The following is a 25,946-nucleotide window of genomic DNA, read 5'->3' on the forward strand; positions in this document are numbered from 1 at the left end:
GTTGAACTTCATAAGCTGATATTAGAATTAACCAATTCGGCTATGCTACGGATCCCTATTCTACGAAGGCAATAAGGGCTTACAATCATGCTATATCGATGGACCTCAACGATAATGATATGTCATCCATTAATGCACTTCCGCAAGCGAACAATGGTGAGAATCTAAGTTCTCTCTACCTCATTGTTGGGTAATTGTGATAAAAAATCTTCGTTGAAATATTTTGTTCAATTGGATGCTTTGTTGTTTAATGAAAAATTGTTTTACGGAATGTAATATGACTTTAAATTGGTATCCACTTATTGATTAATGTAGTCTACAGAACCGTTACATGTAATGATAAATATTATGCAGTACTAAATCCTCGATCCTTTTTCATATTGTGACATATCACGTATTTCATTTCTTTCTTTCCTTTCGCTGCTTCACTTTGTATCGACGGTAAAGAGTTACTCACTATTTATAGTGTCACTATATATCGCGCGTCTAAATTGGCCATATACAAAATAAAGATAAAATACAATACAATACAATACAAAAATTCTTTGTTGTACACCAAAAAAGGAAACAAATACAATACAATTAAATTAAAAATAAGCGATGGTACAATGGGCGGTCTTATCGCTTTAAGCGATTTCTGCCAGACAACCTTTGGTTGGAAGTAATTACATATCATTATTATTATTATGGAAATAATTATAAAATCTTATATTTTTCACAGTTCGCACACCGTCTTTAATATGTCACATGTACAGAGATTTTCCTGCTTTTCATAGAAAAGTTAGCAAATTATGACAATATAATGTTCTGAAGGAAGCTAATGTCGTTTTTGACGTCAGACGTACTTGTTCACAAACAATCATATTTTTATTTGCCATGTATGCCATTTAGTTGTTCGAATGTTGAAGCCGATATACGTTTTGTAGGTGATATTGAAAAGACAATAACAATCAGGGTACGTGTATCTGCTTTAAAAAGAAAAGTACTATTTCCGACTAAAGTTTTGAAAAAAAACATATCCAGTTTTAAAAAATAAATTGTCATTCGCTGAACGCGTGTTGAATTTTGTACGCGATCTCAAAGCAAACGTGACAGACGCTTCTTAGTTCTTGAAGTTTGCATGGTAAATTACAAAGCCTTTGACTCTTGTTAAACAAATAAAAAAAACAAAAACTCGAGTCCCCTTTGATTTACTCGGGTAAACGAAAGAAGGCACCCGACAAGTGGTTTTCTTTCTCGAAACCACTTGTTGCTTTTATATTTAGGTGAAAATCAAGGCTTTTAAAATGACAGTGTTTAAAAATGTCTGTTATCCTTTTTGTTTAAAAATAACCAGATGCAATACTACCTAAATCTCATATAAACTTTCTTTTATTTAAAGCAAGATTTCTTTAATTTTACGGTTACATTATGTTTTTTTAACATAAGCACTGTAACTCTATTTAGTAAATGCATACGGATGTTCTAGAATTGTTAAAAAAAAGTAAAACATTATTAAAGACCCCACTCTACCTAACCCACTGGAAGTCGAAATTGAGAATAATAAGACTTTATTAGAATAATAGTTCCAAAAATTTTTTTTTAATTTATAAATTATAACAAGTATACTAAATCTGTGCTTGAACACAGTCGGGTGAGCAAGTGCTAATTAAACTTGAAATTCTTGAATATTACTCCAAACACACTATATTGTAAATTGTATACCACGTAGGTACTTGATAAATCAATAGAAATCACATCACAAGTAAAGAATGTGCTGTGTAAACAGTTGTATGAGATTTGCCTCGGTGTGTGAAGTCGTGAGTATTTCGTAAGTGTGATTGCGTTAATATCCAAATATAACTAAACGTAACATTATTTGTTTTTGCTCTTTATCGAAATTGACTAACTCTCGTAAATCGTATTTTAACGTGCTTACGCACGATACATTTGGTAAGTAAAGTAATTGTTTTATTGCTTTGTCAAAAAAAAGAAATCTATTACTATCAAAACAACGTCATAATTATGCAGAGCATTTTGACGCACCCTTGACTGTACCGTGCCAGATAATGTACCCTGGATTACTACTGTACCTAGCCTTAGTCCACAACATTTATTCTAAAAAGAGGAAAAGCAAGTCTATAACAAATAACAAAATGATATAAAGGTACAATTAATAAAAAACACTCATTATAAAACTAAATAACACATTAAATAATACTACCCCAAAAGGACCTATATAACTACATAATTTTGATAGTAATTGACGTGAAGTTTTACAATAAGGAAATGAAGGTCATTTGAGATTTATGGGTATGTCTTCGTTTCAAGAATTTTTAAAGGGAGTGATGACGGATAAAACAAACGTAAGAATAGTGAAAAAGAATGACAATTCGAGAACGATTCAAAATGTTTAAAATAAATGGCCAAAAACCAAACTTGTATAATACGTTTTTCCAATAAGATTCACGACGAGCACATATTAAGATTACCATTTCCTAAGTTTAAAATTTACATTAAATGTATTTTAATAGAAAAGTCATATTACAAAATTGTAGACTAAGATGTATGGAAAGACAACATGAGTCTAGATTCCACTCAAATATGATTCTAAGTATATTCAGTAGCATTTAAGTTTATTTGAAAAGAGCAATCCCTAGAGATTCTTGCTTGTTCTTTATTATTAATAATTTTGGCTTGGATACAAGTCCTTTGAGCCATGTCTTCGTTTAATTATGATTCTGTAAATATGGCCGCCACAAAGAGGATAGGCAATTTGAGGCGGCGTGGTTGGATTGACTCGGGATTCCTTAGAACGGGTATTTTAGTTCGAGATTCATATAATTTCGCGTTTTAATCTTCGATTAAGGCACAATAGCACTATCCTATTCCATTTAAACTAGATTTCACAGAATAATTGAAAGTCAAAATAAAAACGACACTTTTCCCTCCAAAAGGCCCAGAGCGAATAACCCTTGCTTCTTCTGCTCAGTTAAGTCGGCACAGTCAACGATCAGTAGCTTAAAAATGACATTTTCAGTGTAAAAATTTTTCCATCCTCTACTCATCCTCTACCCATCGTCAATACTTACAATAAGTCAATGATACTCTAAGAAAAATTGTATGGAGTAATTTAATTATTTGAGTTTGACTTTGACAAAAAAGAGGGTGATAAAAAGTTGGGACGTCAACGAAGGAGGTCCACATCGTTCCACTACGCATTTACTTTACAATTCTAAGCCACAAATTTGAACTCTGTGTAAATAACGTAAACTACAAATTTCGACAAGAATTTTGAAATTTTGTTAAGCCCATCGAGTATATAACCAAGAAATAAAGACGAAATGTCATTTAATTTGTTTGAAAACTATTCTGCCATATCATTACTGTTACAACTGCGCTCCGATTGGGTAGCCCGAGTTCGAAACAATTGATGGGTGTCGTCAACTGTTTCACTTCAAATCGACCAGTTAACTTAAGCTTTGCTATAATGGACGAAAATTGCAAAATTACATATTTCATATTTAATTACCGATGAAATGTGATGCCGTTTGTTTTGTAATCAGATGTTTTGCTGTTTTTCCACACCACCGAATAGAACAGCACGGAATTGTTAGAGATATTATCTTTATTACAATAAATTCAGAATATTTTTTGGAATATACGGAGACGTACAAACAGGTCAGTAGTTGGCCTGTCTATATTTCAGTGCAAACGGGAATTGATATTTATTAGAGCTGCATCGCTAATGTGTTACCAGGAATGTATGGCCCTTATTTCGTCTCTGGTTATATACTCGATGATTAAGCCAAACGAGCTCTTAGGTTTTGACGGTTGCTACTAATTGAAAATGAAACTATTATTTCTGTAATCGCGTACATTTGTACTTCGAACAAAACAAACGCTTCGGGCGTTTTGCAGATCTCACGGTTCGTGACCTAATCGACTGAAAATAATATTATGACTATATTAGTATATGTACGACATGCGTAATTCAAAGTTCATGACACCATGTTATTCTATAACACTCCCAGTATAACACGGATACAGGAACACCTCATTTCCTAATATCGGCTAAAACGTTTAAGCTGCAGGTGGTAAAAGTGAATACTCTTGTAAAATATTATACACCTTTAGGGTTCATCGGTAAAAATATTCGTTCTCTATCCAAACTTCGTAGAATGAATACTTATTGCAATCTCAAGCGTTGTAGGATGTGCACGTGGGCAGATGCTAATTTGCTTCAAACAGATGTATTGGAGTTTCAACATCTATAGTTTATGGCTGTCCCAATTGTTTTCAAGTTCTCCGAAGTCCTCTTAATGCGGGAATTAACAAGTACGTAAGAGGCTTCGGGAACGAACTGAAAGGTAGGAAGTCTTAACTTAAGTATCTAATGCGGTCTGTCAATGTCTTGTTTCCAAACAAGAGTGTTTCCATTAATTTGTCCAGCCTTTCTACTAGTGTTCTAGTCAATCCGGTGAAATTATTCATTGTCGTATATTTTATTTTTCAAATTTCGTTCCAAAATCATGTTACTAATTGGTCAATATTAGTTTTGCATAATTTGTTTTATATTTACATTAGGATCTATATTGCAAAACGTAACGTTAAAAAATTCATTCGTACAAAAATATTGCACGGAAACTGCCGTGTCGTTTAAATATGTATATGTATGTCATATATGAAATAATATGATACTGGGATGTGAGATGATAAAAAAATAACGAAAAAGCTGTCTCCATTTTCTGCCTCGAGTTTTGTTAGATAAACTTTATACTACCTATGAATAATGTTTTATTCCATATGCCGGTATCCATAATGCTCCCCTGTCAACTTTACTTCTTTCGTAAAAGGTAAAAGGCTATATTTATTTATTGGATCCGAACTTGATGGGTGGTAAGGCCTGTTTAAGTTACCAGTTTTCTTCTCTCTTATCAAAATGATCCTACAGAAATGAAGTACGCTCGCTGCCTTTACGGTAGAGGTGTCTCTAGAGATCAAAGCCACGTGATACATTAATGTTTGGCAGCACTGGCGAACGTATAACACAATTCCCACCAGCTTATCTGAGTTTTTTTTATAATAACGTACACACTCAACATACCCCGCACTAGGAAAACTTGTGAGGCGGGAGCCATAGAGACACACATGACAACCACAAATTACACCCATACTCACGAGAGAAATAAATGTTGGCCATAATACATACAAATATTTCTCCCGGCCCGGGATCCAACCTGGGACTTTAGCGTGGTAGTCCGGCATGGTGACCGCCACGGATCCACTTGTATTCTATATAAATTTATTCTTTAATTTCGTTTGTATGGAACGAAACATGTCTTCCATTGCATAATTTGCTAAATAACTTTCTCAAATATCCAAATTTCGCCTCTTTTGTCATCAATTTACTAATGACATTGCAACTTTTTAAGAAAGGAAGACCTTTTAGTTTATTAAAAGTTACAACCAAAAGCGAAGCGTAAATAAAGTGCTCAGTATATAATTGTTAGGATAATTTTCATTGTACTCTTAAGTAATAAAAGTATCGATACCTAGTCCAACAATGTTGAAACATAAACTGCAGCCGACCGGTACATACCTAGCGCAAGTACTAAGCACATTACTAAAAAATACTCTTGCACATGAATGCAGTATTCTCATAAAAGTCCACCATAAGCAGAGGTCGACCTTCAGTTGGCGTGAATTGACTATAAACCTGCCCGACCACTCGCGCTGTCACTTTCTTTAGCAATTTAAAATCGAGTTTATGATGCTTTAGATAAGCGTTTTGTTTTTAAAAGCTCAATGCAAAAGTGGTCACATTCTACTAAATTTGCATTTAAAATGACGCCCTTGTCAGATATGGTTTCACTTGAGTTTCATTTGTAGTTCCACGTGTCGTATTGATCGAACGTGATAAAAAGTTCTAAAAGTGACAACAATTCTCTTTTTGTCCAGTTTTGCTTTGACGCGAGTACAGCGAGAAACAAAGACAATTTTTAACAAAATGGTGTCGGTAATTTCAGGTTAGTTTTACCCCTGCCTCTCCACTCCAAAACAGCACAATAAGGCATTTTTCTGTGATTTTAGAGAATTTGCGCGAAAAAATGACACAACCATACCATACAAAGCGAAAATGGCGGACAAAGCTCAAGTAGGTCCTTCGAGACCTAATGTCGGCACGCGTCATACTCTAATTAACCACTTCTACTGTATTTATTGTTCTGTGAAAACGACAGTAATTTTTTATTCTAGTTACATGGATATAACAACACTGTATGGTGGAGCTCAGTATAATCTGTGGAGATTGAAGAAGGATAGTAATAAAATCAGGTCCTCTTTATCTGAAATTACATTAAACGCCTTTTGTTACTTTCGAGCATAATATTAAATTAAAAAAATCCTTAAATTACTTTTTATTTTTTAATGTGAGTTAATAAAGAACTTGACTGACATCTTTTATTTTAACTGTCTAACGCACTGGTCTAACGCATAAGCTATAAATGTAGAAATTTACTTTTGAAATAGGTTGGAAATCTCGTTTTTCCTGATATTTTGGTAATCGCACCGAGTCTCATTTTTTTCCATGGACGCGGTCTGATGCGGAAACGCAGCGAGATCATCAGCGATATCAAGGATCTCGGATAGGACGTGGTTAGTCACGCACTATCGTAAAAATGTCGTGCCCTTATGTTTTATGGTCTGCACTTGAGATAAACTAGGAATTTATACAAAAAAAGATCAACATTTGTTGCGTACCTTCTTTCATCTACATACGAGTATAATATTAAAGTCTAACACTATTTTGCTTCAGTGTTTCGTTTGTTTGATGACGTCACACATGAGCCAATGGCTCACATTTAATGAGAGTTTAGGTATACATAGATATAAAATCGAACACTATTACGCGACTGTTGCAGCAAAACTTATTGTCATTCAAGTTGCAAAATACCAATTAAATTGCCAATATTACTAATAGGATATGATTTATTCTTCCCACTTGACTATAAAGTGACTAACTAAACTTGTAGGTGAAATAAATGACAGCTTTGCCACACAAGGGAATTACATCATTAAACCGTGGGTTATCACTATTTCGAACTTAATACAAATTATTACGCTTGATAAATCAAGGCAGTTTATGAATAGACTCGTTATAATTTGTTTATAATTTATGTTTCGTTTATCTGCAATTGTTTTCTTAAACTGATAAACCTTTACTTGTTGTTCATTTTTAAAGTTAAGATACAAATTATTTTATGATTTATGACGTTCTTTCTTCAACGGATATCTTCTATAAGTGCGCTCCAAAACTCACTAAGAGATATATAATGTTTATTTATTAACCTTTATTGACCACGACATTTAATGGTACAAAAGTCGGACTTAATGCTAAAAGTGCTGTCTCCAAGTCAACCTTTGAGGAAAACGGAATTCACGAATACGGCAAATTAAACAAAGTATTAAATTAATAACATAAATGTAATAAATATATAATCATATATATATATATATATATTACCATCAAACCTAATATACATATATCTATATAGATAATAACTATATACATAGGAATATCACAATAGTTAAAGATAATTATAGATAGTCAACCACATTAACTTAAATATGAGATAAACTTTACACGTTATTCAAAATTGGAAGTGCATATTATTACTGATTTTAAGTTACCTATACTTCAAACAGTGCATTGCTTTAAAGGTACGAAAAGTTTAGAAATTATTACAAAGGGATTGACAATTGAACCCGAGCTCGTGTAACACACGATGTTTTTCATTGAATGTGAGAAAGCTGCTCATTTTTCTGTATATACCCCAATGTGGAATATTGCTTTTAGATTTTGACGGCAAGAGACTGTTTTTAACTACTTGCGCTTCGTAATAACAAAATGACGCAAATCCCATGAAGGCTTTCTTTGTAATTTAGGCATTATTGCATTTTGGTACTTTAATTAAGCGGCATCATGATCATCATTATTAGCATAAGCTATGCAATATAAATGTATGCACCGCTGGACATTAGCCTCCCCCTGAGTACGCAAACTCTTCCAATCCTGTGCTACACGCATCATTAAGCGGCATAAAAATATCAAAATAACGTATATAATCATTGTTTGATGAAATCCGTTGGGCCACCGACGACTTCTGCTCTAAACAGGAGATCCTAACTGGGAAATTACCTTTTCTACATTGATTCTGATTTCGATGTTCAGCCCTTCGCAAATCGTCAGTCCATCTAGCCAGAGGGCATCCTACACTACGTTTGCCGAGCCGTGGTCTCCACTCAAGAACTCGCTTCTCCCATCGGTTATCGGTTCTTCGACATATATGGCCAGCCCACTGCCATATGCCACTTTAATTTGGTTTACTTTGTTTTATTTAATAAATCATTCTTAGCCTTTTGGCTGGTTTCAACTATATTTATGATCCGAAATGTGTATCTGTATCTGGGGGTGTGTTTATTATTATCTATGTACATCGCTGCTTTTCTCGCAGCATTTCTAGATAATGGAGCTCTCTATAGGTATATTTTATTTAGGCTTACTTCATCGGTCATTCAATGAAACAAGCAGATGGATAAATTCTGGTTTGTGGTCGGCCCTTCCGTGAGTGGCGTAGTTGGCGTAGAGTCTGGAACGGTTCGAATCCGGAAGGATCGAAGGAATTTTTTCTGAGTGTTCGATCTTTGTATTAATAATTATAACAAACTAGTGGAGTAATTTCATAAAAAATAATTGAATATGAATTCAATGCGAATTTAACTCCGAAGAATTGTTGGATTGATTAGAAGATTAAGAAATCTTTAAAGCATTAACGTAATCGACATTTTTACGCAAAATTAAGTTATTAACATATGAGGAGTCAGTGAAACGAGACCTACAACCTCCTATAAGCGTTTTTTATAGCTTATTTAGTTTTAGTTTTATTGTTAAGCAAAATCCACATAATTGACATTTTTCAAAGAAAAAAAATGTAAGTGCCAAGATCTCGAAAATTACCAAAATGCAAATGCGTTGTTTACAACAAGGAGGACAGTAATATGAAATGTAAATACTAGTGAATATAAATGGGTCAGTAAAACCGGAACGCGCGGACAGAACTTGTCTACACGTTTGTGATAATATATATAAAAAATATTTAAAATCAATGATAGGATTACACAATCGCATAAATCAGACATCAATATTGTACAAAAACAAATTTTAAAAACCAATATCGTTCTTATCATTCCTAACAAGGCTATTCAATTCCATTCATGAATGACAAAATTCCAATTCATAAAAATGACAACGTGCGTTTTGGAGAACTGTGACTAATAGCAACTAAGAGCCTTATCACACTCGCGATTTGCGAACGATATGAAACCGACAACGCGCCGACGCCGCTGTCGCTGCGTGCTCGCACTGTAGCATCGCCTTTAAATCGCTCGCAAATCGCCAGTGCCATAAGCCTCATCATTATACTCATCGACTTTGCATAGGTATATATAATCTTTATAAGAATACACCACTTATGAAAATTCAAATACCGAGGCACCACTCATGTTGTGACTCATAGCTAAGTAACAAACGATAACAATCTGTTTTTACTGTTTTCCTATCGCAGTGGCTAGGTAAATTCGTACGGTTATTGCTTAGGCAAATTCATGGCCGTTGTTGGTAATAATTTGCTTGTTTTTATTAAAGTCGTTTCATAGAGAGTGTTTAAGGCGAGACACTGGAGGAGAAGCGGGAAAAACTGTTTAGCTACAAATGGTTTAGGTATTTACTAGCTATAATAAATTAGGTCTCACAAAAAATATAGGATACACCTAAGGATAGTGTCTAAAGAATGTGCTAATTTGTTTGTTGAATGTGCTTCACTCGATCATATAAAATCCTGAAAACTGGCTAAAATAAAAACGAATTATTTAAGAATAAAATGTCGATCTTTGCACATCATTATTATATTTCTCTTTGAACACTACAGAGAACCTACTAAATTCACATTTGTCCCAAAATTTGAACATTGCCCATCGGTTTAATGACGCGCCCGAGGGCGCCGCGCTGCTCGCTATCCCGTCAGTCGCCATTGGGCACTCGTCGACGTCGAAATATCAAATATTCTCCTTCTGTTCTTGTTTCATTCACATTACTTTTCAGAGACGTCAGGGGCGGTCCCCCACACTTCATCTCTTAGAGTGTAGGATGAATGTAGGCACGTTTTGAAATACCTCGCCTTAAGTATTACATTGCAACCAAGAAAACTATTTTTGATACAGACAAAGCGTACAGGCGAGTAAATTCTGTTTAAACAATTTGACGATTTCTGGTGTTATTTGCTTAATAGAATAAATATATTTTGAATCGGAGTCTAGATTTCATTGTAGTATTAATGCAAAGCAAAGTACACGAAATGGCCACAGGATTTTAACAATCAAAATAGCTGAAATAGATAAGTAATACAATTACGCGAAATAGCACGATTCACTGAATAATTCGTCGGATGTAAACAAAACGTTGAGACAAGACGTAACCCATATACGTAGATGCACATGACACTGAGTACTGTATCTCTTGCCAAGACAACTATAGTTATTTGTATTAGGATACACGTATTAAAAAAATACATATGGTTATGTGTACAGGTGTAACTAAGTTGAATGACAAGTCGCGATAACGCCGTTTCTAAATATTTGAGTTAATTTTTAAACCCATTCTTTAGAAGGCGGCATCCGCTAAACGAAAACATTAATGGATACGGTAAAATAATACGTGATCGGGTTTACACTTTTTATTGACCTATAAACCGTCAAAGGTCTGCATGTGCCGTATCTTGGTGGAAAGTGGTGAACAAAGCCTATAGATAAAATTACGTCAGAATTAAGATCCTGAAACTTCTGTGACTATGTTTTTGTGCTTGCTTTGCACGACACCGCATTCGGAATACAGGAATACTGTTTCGCGGTACAAATGTTCCGCAGATTCCGCACACAAAACTCTATAATCAGTTAAATACGCAATGTGAGTGTCCCCCTACTAGAGATGCTAACGATCTGGTGAAGATTAAAAATTTTTAATACTATGAGGCGTATAGACGTTTAAAAAAATAACTTCCAAGCTACGTTGAAATTCAGACACATGCCACTTTATTACGGTCTGAAAGTTTAGAAAGAGAGTTCGTTAGTGAGGCAATCACCAAGATTCCTATGAACACGTTAATGGTTTCACTGGCAATGGTGTCGAATTATTGTACTAATTTGACAGGTCATAAAACAAATTTGTCCTTTATTTTTATTAATAATAATAGGGACATTAATATGGTCTTGGAAACATTATAATAGTAGCAGGAGAGGTCCTTGTGAAAGAGCTCATCCAGGGTAGTACTGCCACCTTACTAATTTCTGCCGCCCAGCAGTAATGTCAGCGTTACTGTGTTCCAGTTTTGAAGGGTAAGGGTGCTGGTGAAATGACAGGCACATGGGACTTGTCAACTTACGTCTTAGGGTGACGGGCGCAGTGGCAGTGCAAACTCAGATCTTTACCTTTTAAAAGCTCTGAGTGGCACTGTAATTGTCACGGACAAGCATGCAGCTTACCATCAAGCGCATGACTTGTTCTTCCCGTCACTTGATGTTATATTAAAAAAATTAGACACATTTCATAAGTAAATAAAGCGTTACGCTTCCACATTTATATGGCGAACGGTTATGGAGTGGAGTGGAGTGCCTGCAGATTTGTTCCCTGAACATTAATTATAACTAGGGCTTTTTCGAGACGAGAGTGAATAGGTATTATTTAACTGTAAGCACACCGTCGCCATCACCGTCACTGTCTATTAGGTGAGATAGGTCAAATACGTACTTACTATATTTTATATAAAAAAAACTATAAAAAAATTTGCTCTATCTCCCAACTAAATCAATTAAATACCGTATCCCAATAATGGTGCTGCACATTTTTATGTGTCACAGCGCTCACGTATTATCGGTGACGACTTGAACGATTAAAGGACTTGTAACGACCACAAGCGATAAACACTGATAATCTCATTCTAGGCCCAGTACTCAAGTGCACGCCCGTTTCTTACATCCGTGTTTTTATTATTACATTATATTTTTTTTATGCTTTTTCGTGTAACATTAACTAACGTAGGTGTAAAAGTAGATACAATAATTGCAGTGATTTGTAACATAAATTTATTGTATACAAAACTTTATAAAGTGGGAGTTTAATAAAACACGCAAACAAGTAGTCGCAGTCATAACCGTGTTCCTTTTCCGTAGCTCCACCGGCACCGGTCCGTTACGTAACAGTTGGAAAACGGTTAGCTCGAAACTTGTTAATTCGTTGGAATAGTCGATAATAAGCTCGTGATCGAATTTCTTATGAAAGTCTTTATGAATCAGTGATTTCGGATGCGCGTGCGCGTAGTCTTACAAATTCGTGAGCAGTAAACACCGTTTTGTGCTCGAAATTGCACATCATCATGAGCGTTCCCAATTTAACTGTTGACCAAATAACAGGTATGTTTTAAATTATCCCATATTAAGAGCTTTTTAAAAAAAATATTAAAAAATGCTAAAATTTTGTGTATCTAAATGTAGTGTATTTGTTTATGACACGGACTTGACACGTCTAGCAACTAAAAAAGGTATAAATCATATTTCGATGACTTTCTAGAATAGTGGCCTATCTCAAAAGCGTTTAATTTACCAAGAAGAAGATTTAAAAAACCTGTTTAACAGACGTGTCTGCGCCGCAATATTGACAAATCGTAGACCTTCTCAACGTTATCATTTGATTATTTTAACCAATGAAAGGCTCTATGATCCTTTTCTGAGCAAAGTTAAGCAAAAATACCAAAAAGGAAAGATTTTGGATTGGGCCCCTATTTTTGACAAGCAGCGATTTATTCAATAAGTAAATAAATACAAAACAATTAAAATAGAATACTCCCTAACACTTTTTGACCCGTTATGGATCCCGCCAATGCGGTCTAGGGACTTCACACTTTTTCAAGGATTGTGAACTTTCTTTGACGCGCTGGTTTCATAACGAAATTTACTTTTATTATTTATATTTATTTTTATACATGCCGTCGCCCTCTCAATCAAGAAGTAACACTTCTTCACTAGCCTACGACCGTTTTCAATATGGTATTATAGTTACTTATACGCATATTCATCACGGGCGTTCGTAACACCAATCCGTCTTATACTGGCATCAGCTATCACTCGTATCTTGTTCCCGCATCGGCCTATGCAATCATAAAAAGAAATGCTTTGCAAACATTGCTTGATCTCTCTGACATAGACGTATGAGGTCGTTGAAATTTATATTATTTCGTTTCGCGTTTAATTAAGCGAATATATATACTCTACCGCTGCATCATACACACGCAGGTATTTGCAACGCACGCCTTTTAATTAAAATGTGCATTTATTTATTTGAGTCTTAGGGAGTCACCATACTTATCGCCACGGATTCGCTTTAATCCGGTCAGGACTCCGATTCAGAACTCTTCGATATTTTAATCGAATCGTTCGATTGGATATCGTTCTCAAATCGAAGGGCGCTTTTCGAGATATTCAGTTAAACGTTCGATCCAGTCTCGGATACGATATCGTTATCCAACAACGTTTACGGAGTTAGGCAGTGAAACAGATTATAACGACTTCTTTAATGTAGATTTAATGACTTTAAAAGCCTAAAATATAGGAATGCAGTAGTGTTGCATTGAAATAAATTAATAAAATTGAACAAAATCCAGACTTTATTTAAAATAATAAGAGATTGCCATATTAATTTTAGCTTTGTAAACAATAGGACGTTCGGAAACTTTCATTCGATAACTGTGTTCTGAATAGCGTTTGTAGCCTTCGCCGGTCGAGAAGTTCGAGTAATCGTACAGGAGTAAGGTCATTTTGGTTCGGTGTCGAGTACGACAGTTTCACGTTCGATTCGCGTGTTGTGAATAAAAATGAAAAGACATCGTACCATATCAAATCGAATCGGTCGACAACTGAGTTATCGTAAGGTTCTGAATCGACCCCCAGATCATGAAGGACATAAGTCCGTGGTGCGTTCGTCGATCCGAGCGGAAGAAATACGTGCAACGTCTTTTTCGCCCTTATTGCATAGACCTAAAGGTTTTTCTGACCGGCTCAAGACGATTCCGTGTAAATAAATGTGGTGAGTCCCTTACAGTGCATACACTAATAATATTATTTATAAACGTAACATTTGTGTTTCTGTTTATATACTTATAAAAAATAAGTAAAATGAATCCATCTTTTAATAATTAAGTTTTATATTTATATGTACTTACTAAAGTGACCAATTGAGTTAACGTAGACGATAGACATCGGCTTATTTTTACAATGGTTTTACGGTGGATATTTACTGACCGACTACGGAATTAAGCAAATTATTCTGCATTAATATATCTCACGTGTAACCAAATACTGTCGTAACTCAAAAATGATAAAATTGAAAAAAACCCAATTCATAGTTCAAAAAATTACTGAGTGGAGCCAATAATTTATACTCTCGTTTGTAAATGGATAACTAATAATAAATAATAAATAAAAACAATTCTTTTATTCACATTTTAAATCGTTTTCTCTCAATTCCATAAATTTTCTGGTACGACAGTATTTGGATAAAACCAAAGCTGCAGACAATCGAATAACATTTTGTTGAACTGTTATAATATTTTGCCAATTAAACATTTGCCAACATGGACTGTTACTTGTGCAAAGTAATTTACGATTGCAATGAACGTTTCCTGTGAAACGTGTATACAATATTTAGTATTATTGTTATCAGGTAAATAGTGGCAATGGAAAACATTTTACGATAAACTTTTATACTCAAGCCAATATTTCAAAATATGTATTCAATCTTCTTCTTAGCGTGTCGACTCCGACGTTTACACACAAATCAAAATTGTCACCAGGTGTAGGGAGTAGCAGGCACACGCAGGTCACGACAAAATATATGCCACTGCCTGGGGAGAGATACCACACAGACGTGAGCTCTCCGAGCTGTAATCCCTCCTGTGCATGCTCTCCTTGATTCGGCCCACTTGGGTCCATAACCTATTTAGAGACTTCCAAATTTGCCGAGATACATCATGCCCAGGAAGGAGTGCTCCGGCAACGGAATGAGGATGCCGTGGGGTATCTCTCCTTCTAGAGATTTATTCGGACTTGGTCAGTGTTCCCTTACACAGGGAATATTTGTTTAGTTAAATTATGGCAACTCTTTTGAAATATGTGCAATGTAATAATGCAATGTAAATAAACTTAATAGCACAGTAGATAGAGCTCTTTGTGAAAGAGTTCCCTCCAGTGAAGTACTGCCTCCTGACCTTTTTCTGCCGCCAAACAGTAATGTGAGCATTACTGCGTTTAGAAGGGTGAGCCTATAAATTCACCCGCTCCCTTACTTACCCTTCAAAACTACAACGCAGTGGGTACTGGTGAAATTACGGGCAATGCCCCTAATATCTTTGCGATTTAAAACCCTGAGTGGCACTGGTACTGTTATGGATAGGCGTTTCCCTTACCACCGCCTGGCACGTCGTTTTCGTCCTTTTCCTAGGTCCAATCTGTCACACCAAAATTCATCAAAATTGATTCCGCTGTTTAGGCGTAAAACCATAGTAGACAGAGTTACTTTCGTATTTATAATATTAGTTTGAATGTCTGTAAATACGATGTACTAGAATCTTTTTCTAAACCTGGGTTTTTCGTTGCAAACTCTTTCAAACTACTTGTTTTTAATCTTAATTAATTAATGTAATTATATGAAATATGTTGGTGTTGTCAGCTTGAATTGAGCTTTTTATCAATAATTGCCAAGACTCCTAAAATGTTATGGGTAAAACGTGTTTCTTTTTCATAATATGTTTTCAACACCACATTCATCTTATACACAGCAGGCATGTGAAAGTAAATCATTGGCACAATAAAAATAAAGCATTAAGTATGTAACCACAATAAAACATGAGAAGACAAAATAAACGAGCCACTAAAAGGCTCGGCTCCCATATTCCCATCAAAAATGTTTTACCGTTATCAAAACATGTCGTGGGCTAAACTCTCCATGCACTTGTCCGCATGTTGCCAGTGGCAGATAACATATACAAATAATATATTAAAATAAAGGTAAAACCAATGAAAAATTGCCTTTACGTACTTTGCTACTTACACTGGACATATACATATTTAAGATCGTGTTCGTAGATGCGGCATATAATTGCTTACAAGTCTCTGACCAGACTGTGACAGGGTAATTTCTAGTATGTTGTCCATATATTAAACATAATAGAACTTCTTTAAAACCGAACTGGTTAATCACGGCATTATTTTGTTTTCTTATTACTAATTGACCACGAAAAATGTTTCTTCTATTTAGGTTATGTCAAACAGTTGCTTAAATTTACCATCTCGAAACATGCATTGTTACGAAAATTATTTAACTACATCTAATGAACTTTCTCAGATTATCTTCGCACATCAACAACTTAATATGTTTCTAGCTGGTTTTCTCTCCATTATTTAGACATTTGTAGACGTCAGGCCTACAATGGGACTGATTGGCCCTTTGCCCCACACAGTGCTTAGCCCGCAACGTAATACGTATCACCAGCATAATGTGAACCCTCATTTACCGTATACGTTATGCAACATTTCCACTATATTTTTCTAAGGGCCCTTGTATCTACTTATTTGGTCGTAATGTATTAATATTTATTAGGAGAAAGGCATTCTGTTGTGACTATTGTAATTTAGCCCTTTTCGGTTTTTGCCGTGTCTTACGCAATTGAATTTTAATAAAGAGAATCTTTTGTTTTGGCTATTTGTATACATTTGAAGGGATTACGTTTTCTTGTTTTGACAGGCGTAGATTTTTTCCAACTTCTAAGCTTGCGTAACTTTTTAAAGAAATTTTCCTCTTTGTCGTTAATCTACTGCCTTGTGACTTTGACCTTTCTTCAAAATATGCAGGAAGTTGAAAAAAATTATTCGGATTTCATTCATTCATAGAAGGAAAAAATCAGTACACTTTTGCGAGGGTAATTCAATATTTTAAAACGGCGGCGGCTATTCTTTGATGACAGGTTAAAATATGAAGCGATTAACATCCTTTGTGTAATTTAGCCTTAATTAGTTTTTTGTCACTTAGCCCTGAGCTGGAAAAAGCTTTGATAAAGTAAGCTCAACTTGAACTTTGTAATTTTTTTGTTGCAGAAATCGAAGCGGCAGAGGCTTGCAAATGGCTACGTGCTGCCGGTTTCCCGCAATACGCCCAGATGTACGAGGGTGAGTGTGTCTTATTTACATAATTATAACTTTTTTATAAAAAAAATATCAACTTCGAAAGTTTGTGAAATTACATCCATTTGCCAAGTTTAATGGGAAATGGGTGAACTCCAATAAAGAGGTGGAAAATTTTCTTCAAATTTATATAGGACCGCTACTGAGATGCCCCCTTTCCAACAAAAAAGAATCGTAAGTCATCGCGTAACATATACACAATACAATCAAATTGAGAACCTCGGATCCTTTTTTAAGTCGGTTATAAATACAATTACAGTCTGTACACGTGGACATTTATTTAGGTGTAATTGCTTAGTAGTCAACTGATGGTCTATCGGTGGACAACGTTGGTGTTTGTAAATATAATGGTACATCGTACATCGCATCGTAAGGGTACATCGTATTCTTAGGTTTTAGCTGTTGTTACACACTGGGAATCGGACCAAAATCGCGTATATTTGTTGTATTAAAGAAACCAACATTTCGGGCCAGTTTTTAATAGTCTTAATGTATTAGAGGGCTTATTGTCGAGAAAATATGCCACCTTCATAGGAATACAATAGCAGTAATAAATAGCAAATCAAAGACGCTACGTACAAATCATTACATAAGTACTATTCATCTACAATACCTTATACCTTTACTTATACCTTTTAGGGCCATTGACAGGTCCCATGATCAAGCCTGATGTTTAACTATGGACATGACTCTACCATGTCAGTCAATCGTGACCATGGGAGCTGTAAAGGGCGGGAAAAATTGATTTATTTGAAAAAACAAACATACGCGGTTCTGATCCAAAAAATATTGATCATTTTTAGAAGGGCGGAAACCTTACCTCGTAGAATGATAATCATAGTAAACAGAGAAAGCGCAAGAGGTCTTTCAAGAGCAAAGGGAGAGTTTATGACATAGGTTCCCAAACTTATTTGCTCACCGCTTAAGGCAAGATAAAAAAAATGCAACGCCCACCACCACAAAAAATAATTGAAAAGACGTACTTTTTATATTAACTTAATACAAAAAATCACAAAGAAACAAAGTTATATTAACACTGGACAGGTAAAAGGTTTAACGTGCATTTGGAAAATATTACAGGAGAGCGATTTAGAGTAATTTTAATAACAAAAACAAATCGTAACTCCAATTTTATTTGTTATATGGGAAAGCTGAAACTTTCTAGTGTTTCCCTATAAAAAATAAAATTTAAAATATGATTTAAAAAAAAAATACTTTAATCCCTTGTGTAATATTTCCCAAGTGCATGTTAGACGTTTTACATTTCCAGACTCGATATACATATGTAGTGTTTTTATTCACATAATTTAGGTTTTTTTTCGAATGCGGCAGTTCTCCTCGGACGGCATCAACGCCCCCCAATTTGATTCCGAGGCCCTACCGAGCCTAGGACTCTTCAGCGCCCACTGCGGGGCGGTAAGGACCACTTTGGGAAACTATGGTCAATACGGTCTATAGTCAATACCTATCCCAGTGGGCGATGGGCGTGATAATGTTTGTAAATCACTTTTGATCGATTTTTGATAGGGTTCAATTAATGAAAATTCTTGTTATATTTATTTTAGTAGCAGTAGAGCTCCTTATGAAAGAATTCGTCCAGGGCAGAACTGCTACCTTATCTTTTTCTGCGGCCAAGCAGAAAAGTGACCATTACTGCGTTCCGACTTTGAAGGGTAACGATATACAAGCACATGAGATTTGTCAACTTGTCTCAGGATGATGGACACTGTGGCAGTACATCTCAGATCATATTCTCATACTCATATATATCATAAAAATGGGAATAAAGTATTAAAATAGTAATACAAATATTACAAATGCATATCAGCAATAAGATTTTTATATATCTAAATCATTCCACTTCTTCTTACATAGGTAATAGGTAGAGCGACTAAGGGAGAATAATATTCTCATATTATATATTCTCATATTATGTCCAAAGCACTACAATTACATTATAGGCTCTACACATGCGGAAAACAAGAGAAAAAGTTTTTTGGGTACCGCCGATCTTAAATGAGACGTAGCATAAGGGTTCACTGGAGTCCATTTCATAATTAACATCTCTGTTACTAACGTCAATGTGGAATAGTTCAGTACTATACATCTGGACTGGAGAGGGCCTATCCTAAAATATTTGAGTCTTGCCTCGTAAGTGTCCAATTCATAAATCAAATTCGTGCGATTGGTCAGATTCACTTACGTACCATTGCATTCTTTGACTTGTAAACACAATAGGAACGTTTAAAATAAATACTCAAATTCATTTAAAACAATTACTCCTAGCATTTGTTCTTGTATTTTATCTAAAATGGAAATTCGAACTTTAGACGGAATTCTTCCTGCAAGAACGTCTACAGCTATCCGTACTTAATAATATTTCTCGTACGAGTGCTTCCAAGAACTGCGTCATAGCCAGGACTCGGTCCAGAATAATGCAATCCTGACCTGTCCCAACGAATACATTAATCATAACGTGCGTTTCGCTCTACTTACAGAGTGTTCCTTAAACACACGCGTGTAGATCTTTAGACGCAGCGTGCACTTCGTACATTAAGTTGTATAAATAAAAATGTACAGCTTAGAGCATTCCTTAATGAAAATAACAAATTTAAAAATAAAAATAACAATTGATAATTATTTTAAGCATTGTTATCATACATTGATCACTCTGTATTATTGAAATGAATAACAATGCTCAGCTGCGTAGATGGAGCCAAATCCCTCTCAATTGACCGCTATTCTTAAAGTTTATTAAAGACAGACTAGAATAGACCTTCCTGTGCTCCAAAATCTTGGTTTTAAGGAACTTAAATAACCTAAAATAATAACAATTGGGTGATGAAATCATAAAAACGACACGACCAAACACATTTTATCTCTATTCATGTTTAGAGTCCTATTTTTATCACATTTTTTAAAATAGTTTGTATTTTTGCTAGAGTCTGCTAGCTTCCTTTAACAATAGCATCTTTTTCATTAGTGTCTTCAATACCATGCGGCGGAATACTATTCATCTAGCCTTAGTCCCAATTAAAACTTATTCTTCTCAATCTGGACTTTGAATAGACTTCATAGCGGATACAGTGTATTCATGAAAACGTACAATACGACGTCAGTATTGCAATATAGAACTTATGCGCTGGGAATTCTCTGTTTTAATAATAGTATGACCTTACGTCCCACATTGAAGAGGTTTCTGAGTAACTTCACTGGATTGAAGTTAATACGATCGCCTACGGCAAATTCAATGTGCACTGGGAATTTCTTACATGCTGCTAAAGGAAACTGAGAATGGATATTAACAAAATGAAATATATTGCTTTTAGATCTTGATAAAGTGGTGATATCGTTCAAATTTAAACACAAATAATCTCTATTTCATGTAAGTATAGTACATTTGAAATCGTCATATTATTCAACTTGACTACTCATTCGTAAGGCAGATTCCCCTGAGAAGAATAAGAAACAAAAGCTAGGCAACCGCTCTTTATAAATAATAATTTGCACAAATTAATCATTTTCAATATTTATTTCAAATATAATAGATCAACATAATCTGCAAGAGCTAAGCGGGTCACTGCCATGAATTTTTGAAGCTGTATTTCAGTTTAATGTTTTTGTTTTACTACAGTTTTAATAACTAGGTACATTTTGAATATCAACCTGAATCTTATTATAAAAGGCATGATTCGGGAACAAGACGATTGTACAACTCATACTTGTTATTTAATATCATGGCATAGCCACTCCAATACTTCCTCCGTCGATGACAATGTAAAGTAAATTATCCTTTAATAGGGCTAAAGGATCAGACGTGCGCAGTCACTCTTTCTTATTTATGAGGAAAACATTCTATTATGCGGTCGAATATGGACGTTAAATGTATAGATGTATGAGGGATGATGCATGAGCCTTTTGGGTCAAGAGATTCCAAAGCTAGTTTTGGTTTGGGTTAGTTACAAAGCACTGATGGCTTGAATAGCAGCCTATCTCGAAAGCCCTAATTTCACCGTACATAAAAAACATCCGCGCAAAATCGACGAATTATACTGTAATGTTTATTTTAGCCAATAAAAACTCGAATTTTAAAATCCATATTTAGTTTTAGGAATTTTGTTCCAGAGAACCTGCCAGTCATTATATAACGTTATTGTAATTGTTGTAAAATGTACAGTAGAAATGACACATATTTATTAAAAGTACTACTAACAATGCTTTTACCATGTCACGCAACATTGCCTTACATTATTGGCAATATAATTTTAAATACAGAATATGTGTAATAATTAGTGGTCAATCAGCCCGTTGCACCAAGTACCAAGTACCAAGTAATTAGTGGTCAGTTAAGCGCCTAATGGTTAAGCTACATGCCTGTCCATAACAGTTGCAGTGCCACTCAGAGCTTTAAATCGCAAATATTTAAGTATAAAGTATTAAATAATAATAATAATATGCCAGACAACCGCATCAATTGCCTAGTCTCAAACTAATTCCCTGTACTATACGTAACAGAACAACGGAATTCCTACTGGAGCACGTTCTAATACACCCATCCCAGAACGAATTTAGAAAGTTTCATTTCTCAAATTGGTCCTACCTGGAATTGAACCCGGAACTGGGTGAGGCCCAGCGCCCACCGTAAATCCGTTGGTCCACCACGATCGTCAAAATTGAAGGAAATATAACTCGAATGTAAACTAGCTCTAAGTTCTATGCCTTTAAGATTCCTCGTTCTATCAAAATTCGTTATGTGCCTGTAGGTTGTGTAGAGATTGCATATTAATCTCTTTTATCTTCTGGCGCTTATAGTACTTAGCTTGCAACAACGAGACCTAGCTATAAATCATCTCACTAAAGTAAAACTCACAAACGAAAAATATCCCATTTAAATAAGAATCACGGTTGATGAGCCACAAAGCTACAGATTTACTGACACAAACACTGACACCGCGACAAACACACATGTTTAAAATATAAAAATCGTAACGAAGTAAAAAAAGAAAAAATTGTTTTAGGAAGCCCAGTCCATACTTGATAGCTTTTCATGGAAAGCTGAACTTAAAAGTATAAAATCATCCATGATAATTATAAGGTAAAAATTATATTTTTTTCCTAACGAATTTTTAATCTTAATGATTGTTTTACCTCTCGAGGAATTAGTATTATACAGCTAAAAGAGGATGTACTCATTGGTTTTTAATTATCACTGACTAAATTCCATAGATGAATGATAAGCTGATAATCTAAAGTCTTCATTCTATCATTTTAGAATTTTCAAATTTTTATAACCTTCGTCAATTATAGTTCTTATTTTAGCACCATAAAATTACAACAACGTAAAACAAAGAATTCATATCGTGGCAAATGAAACAGTTGCCCTATATATATATTTTTATAATATCAAGTGACGGAACGAACAAGTCGCACGTCTTGAGGTAAACGACACGCCTATCCATAACAGTTGCAGTGCCACTCAGAGTTTTTAATCGCAAAGAGCTACTGCCACTGCCCATCATCCTGAGACATAAGTTGACAAGTCCTATATGCCTGTAATCTCACCAGCACCCTTACACTTCGAAACCGTAATGCAGTAATGCGCACGTTCCTGCTTGGTGGCTTAAATAGGCAGTACTTCTCTGGACGAACTCTTTCACAAGGAGCTCTAACTGTTTCTTTATTTTTTTCTTATAAAAAAACCTACATAGGTTTTTTTCAATATACAGGCTTTTTATGCTTGAAAGCAAGGTCCCCTATATTCAGCGTAATCTCCGCGATAAGATAACACACGTCATGGCATTGTTTATAATATGACGTGCTTATTGACACCACTGTAGACCTACCTACAGACCTCTTCGAAGGACAATGATGTTACGTTATGCCTTATCGACATTGAAGATTTGAAACAATTTGAAACATTTGATTTGACTTGAAATGTGTATGCTACGATAGATTAAAACGCTTCGTCGTGAGGAGAAGAGGGGGAGGACGTAGTTCTTCCTAGCTGCTGGGGGGATTCCGGTGCGCAAAGTCCCGGATCCTTCCCACTACAGCACCCGAGAAGGCCACTGTGGGGTTTTAGCTGGTAGAAGTCCGGCCATAACCTCCCGCTGCCCCCGCGGCGGAGAGGTATCCTAGGAGGATTTCCCCCACGCAAAAAATAAAGATTAAAATGACAAAAACAATTCAGTGCACATGATTACTTATTTATAAAATGGAAAAGCAAACAGTAACACGACGCTAATAGAGCTACTAAAGCCAATTTAAGGGAGCATCAACATAAATTTAACTTTATTTAAATGTACTAATAGCAGTTGTAAAAAAACCACAAGGTTCCAATAACAAATTAAATGAAAGTGTCCGCCCACCATCAGTCCAGACAAAACGGTCTACGTGACTGTAAGCGATAGTTTACGTCACTTCAAAACCAAACAAAACATAACCGATTAGTCTTATCTCGACTACAGGTAAATATTTCTTCAAAATGACAAAATGCTTAACAAAGCACTTAAGAACTCTACACGCTACTCCAGTTCTCACCACTATATACATAAAGTTCTTAGTTGCACTTAAAATTACTGCCCCAATGTGAAAAGACCAACCATTGTTTTCATTGAACAAATCGTAAGGTACTCCATAATGGACTGTAATATCGAAGCAGTAAGGTAGTTGCAAATGTTAATCGAATGTTGGTGATAATTTTGTTAAACCATAAGGGCAGGGGGTCGGCATTTTTGACAAGCGAATAAAAGGTGTCTGTCAAAATATTTTTTTTTTGAGATCTGATTAAGGCAGGTAAGTTAGTTGAGTGTTCAGTGCATATTTGTGCGTTGGCCAGGACAGTTCCTTATCGAGATCTTAACAGGACAATTTGTTTATGCAAGTGCGGCGCTCTGTATATCTCTATTCGTTCTAACAAATTCCGTCTTTACAAGCTCAGTACAACAAAATGCTGTAACCGCAAGACACCAACTAGTATGTAAGGTGAGTCCTACAAGCTTTAGACTTATATACCATAATCATAACTTAAATAATTATTCTACTATTTAGACACCGCCTGGTTTGTACACGTTGTGTTAATTTAATTGTTTAGGTAGCTGCTTTTACAGTCAAAAATGTCTTTACTTCCTACTTAGTAGCAGTATATATCCTTGTGAAAGAATTCGTCCATGTAAGTAACCTTACCTATTTCTGCCGCCAAGCGATAATGTCAACATTATTGTGTTCCGGTTTTGAAAGGTAAGGTGCTGGATGCTAGGATGACTGTTCAAGGTGAATAAAATCAAGCTCGACACTTGGGACTTCTGGACCATCCTTATGGTAAACGGCAAAGGGTTCAATTGAAATTTTAAATGTTCAGCTTGATCCTGTAGGATTTCGCGACGTTGTTTGTAGGTGTCATGAAATATGCGCGTCGGTTTTAATACACCTATATTTTTATAAATAATGTTATGAGAATATGATAACATAAAACACACCTTTTCCCAATTGGCATAAGATTTTTTATTGAAGTTTGTCGTCCTTTTTACAAATTCCCTCATTGTTTGCAGTTAAAGCGACGGTTCTGATTCGATTTTCAAATATTGAACAAATTTCCGATTCCAATATTTGAATGATTGAGGAAAGTGAACGTCTATACACAATATATACATTGTGCAGAACATACACTGACAAAAGAAATATTACAACCTTTTAAAAACATTTGATATCGGTATGAAAATAATCATTCAAATAGGCTCCTATTTAATATCAACTTAACGCTAAAACATAAAGAATAAAATGCATAGACGAAGTGAGTTGAAAACCTCCTTCTTTATTTAAAATTCAAATGTTTCTTAATTACGTTGCTGTGTTTATTAAATTCAAGAGCACATGTGTTGTCACTGACCTTGCTCCGCTCGCCTCGATGCCCGCAACCATCTAGTTACAGCGTATAAGGGTCAAACTAAAGTTCATTGGAATGGTTGCGAGTTTTTAATTTTTTAAGTTTGTTAACAATCTCACCTGATGGTAACGGAAATTGCGGACGAGAAATACCTTAGTACCTTTTATCGAATGTACGAGAACCATGGCGAGCTCTCTGGAGAAATAAAACTTTATCCCACTCTCATCTTTCTGCTCGGAATCATGAGCGGCTGGCCTTCGTAGTCACACTTTACAATTTGCCATGCTTCATCGCAAACTAATAGGTCTGATGAAACTCCCTTCCATCGCATGTATTCCGTCTCTCTTATGACATGGGGCCCTTCAATTGAGGCGTGAAAATTCACCTTGTATGCATGTAGGGTGGAGGTAATAGGGCAAGCTAGGTTACTATTATCACTAGGTTCTTTCACGTTTGAATTGCACTTTTCATTTAACATCAGATGGAGTGAAGTCATCTGCCCGTCAATTATAATAAAAAATATGATCGTTCCATAGATCTCTGAGTGACGTGCAGCTTTTGCGCTGTCTGTTTTGTGAGTGCACATATGCCGATTTTTGATACCAATATATCGTATTGACACCAAATTGTGTTTAAAACGTAAATTTTCAAATAGATTTCGTTTTTATACTTATACAGTCTAATAATGCTGTGGGGGCGGATTGTGAGAAAAAACGCCTGGTTGTAAATTGAGCTT

The 25,946-nt window shown here is 35.3% G+C and overlaps 1 protein-coding gene across 3 annotated transcripts in view; it reads left to right on the plus strand.

Annotated features, from left to right (window-relative positions):
* The window catches only part of LOC113239343 (stAR-related lipid transfer protein 13), a 217,324-nt gene that overhangs the window by 137,084 nt on the left and 54,294 nt on the right, over window positions 1-25,946 (plus strand). For 2 of the 3 annotated variants that reach the window (XM_026476291.1, XM_026476292.1), the window contains exon 2: window positions 17,239-17,310. In XM_026476291.1, coding sequence (XP_026332076.1) covers window positions 17,239-17,310 — 72 coding nt within the window. Of the gene's footprint in view, window positions 1-12,467; window positions 12,505-17,238; window positions 17,311-25,946 lie in introns of those variants that run through there. The other variant, XM_026476293.1, reaches the window with a different exon arrangement.

Source organism: Hyposmocoma kahamanoa, unplaced genomic scaffold, assembly GCF_003589595.1.
Source record: "Hyposmocoma kahamanoa isolate Upper Pololo Valley unplaced genomic scaffold, ASM358959v1 99879, whole genome shotgun sequence".
NCBI lineage: Eukaryota > Metazoa > Arthropoda > Insecta > Lepidoptera > Cosmopterigidae > Hyposmocoma > Hyposmocoma kahamanoa.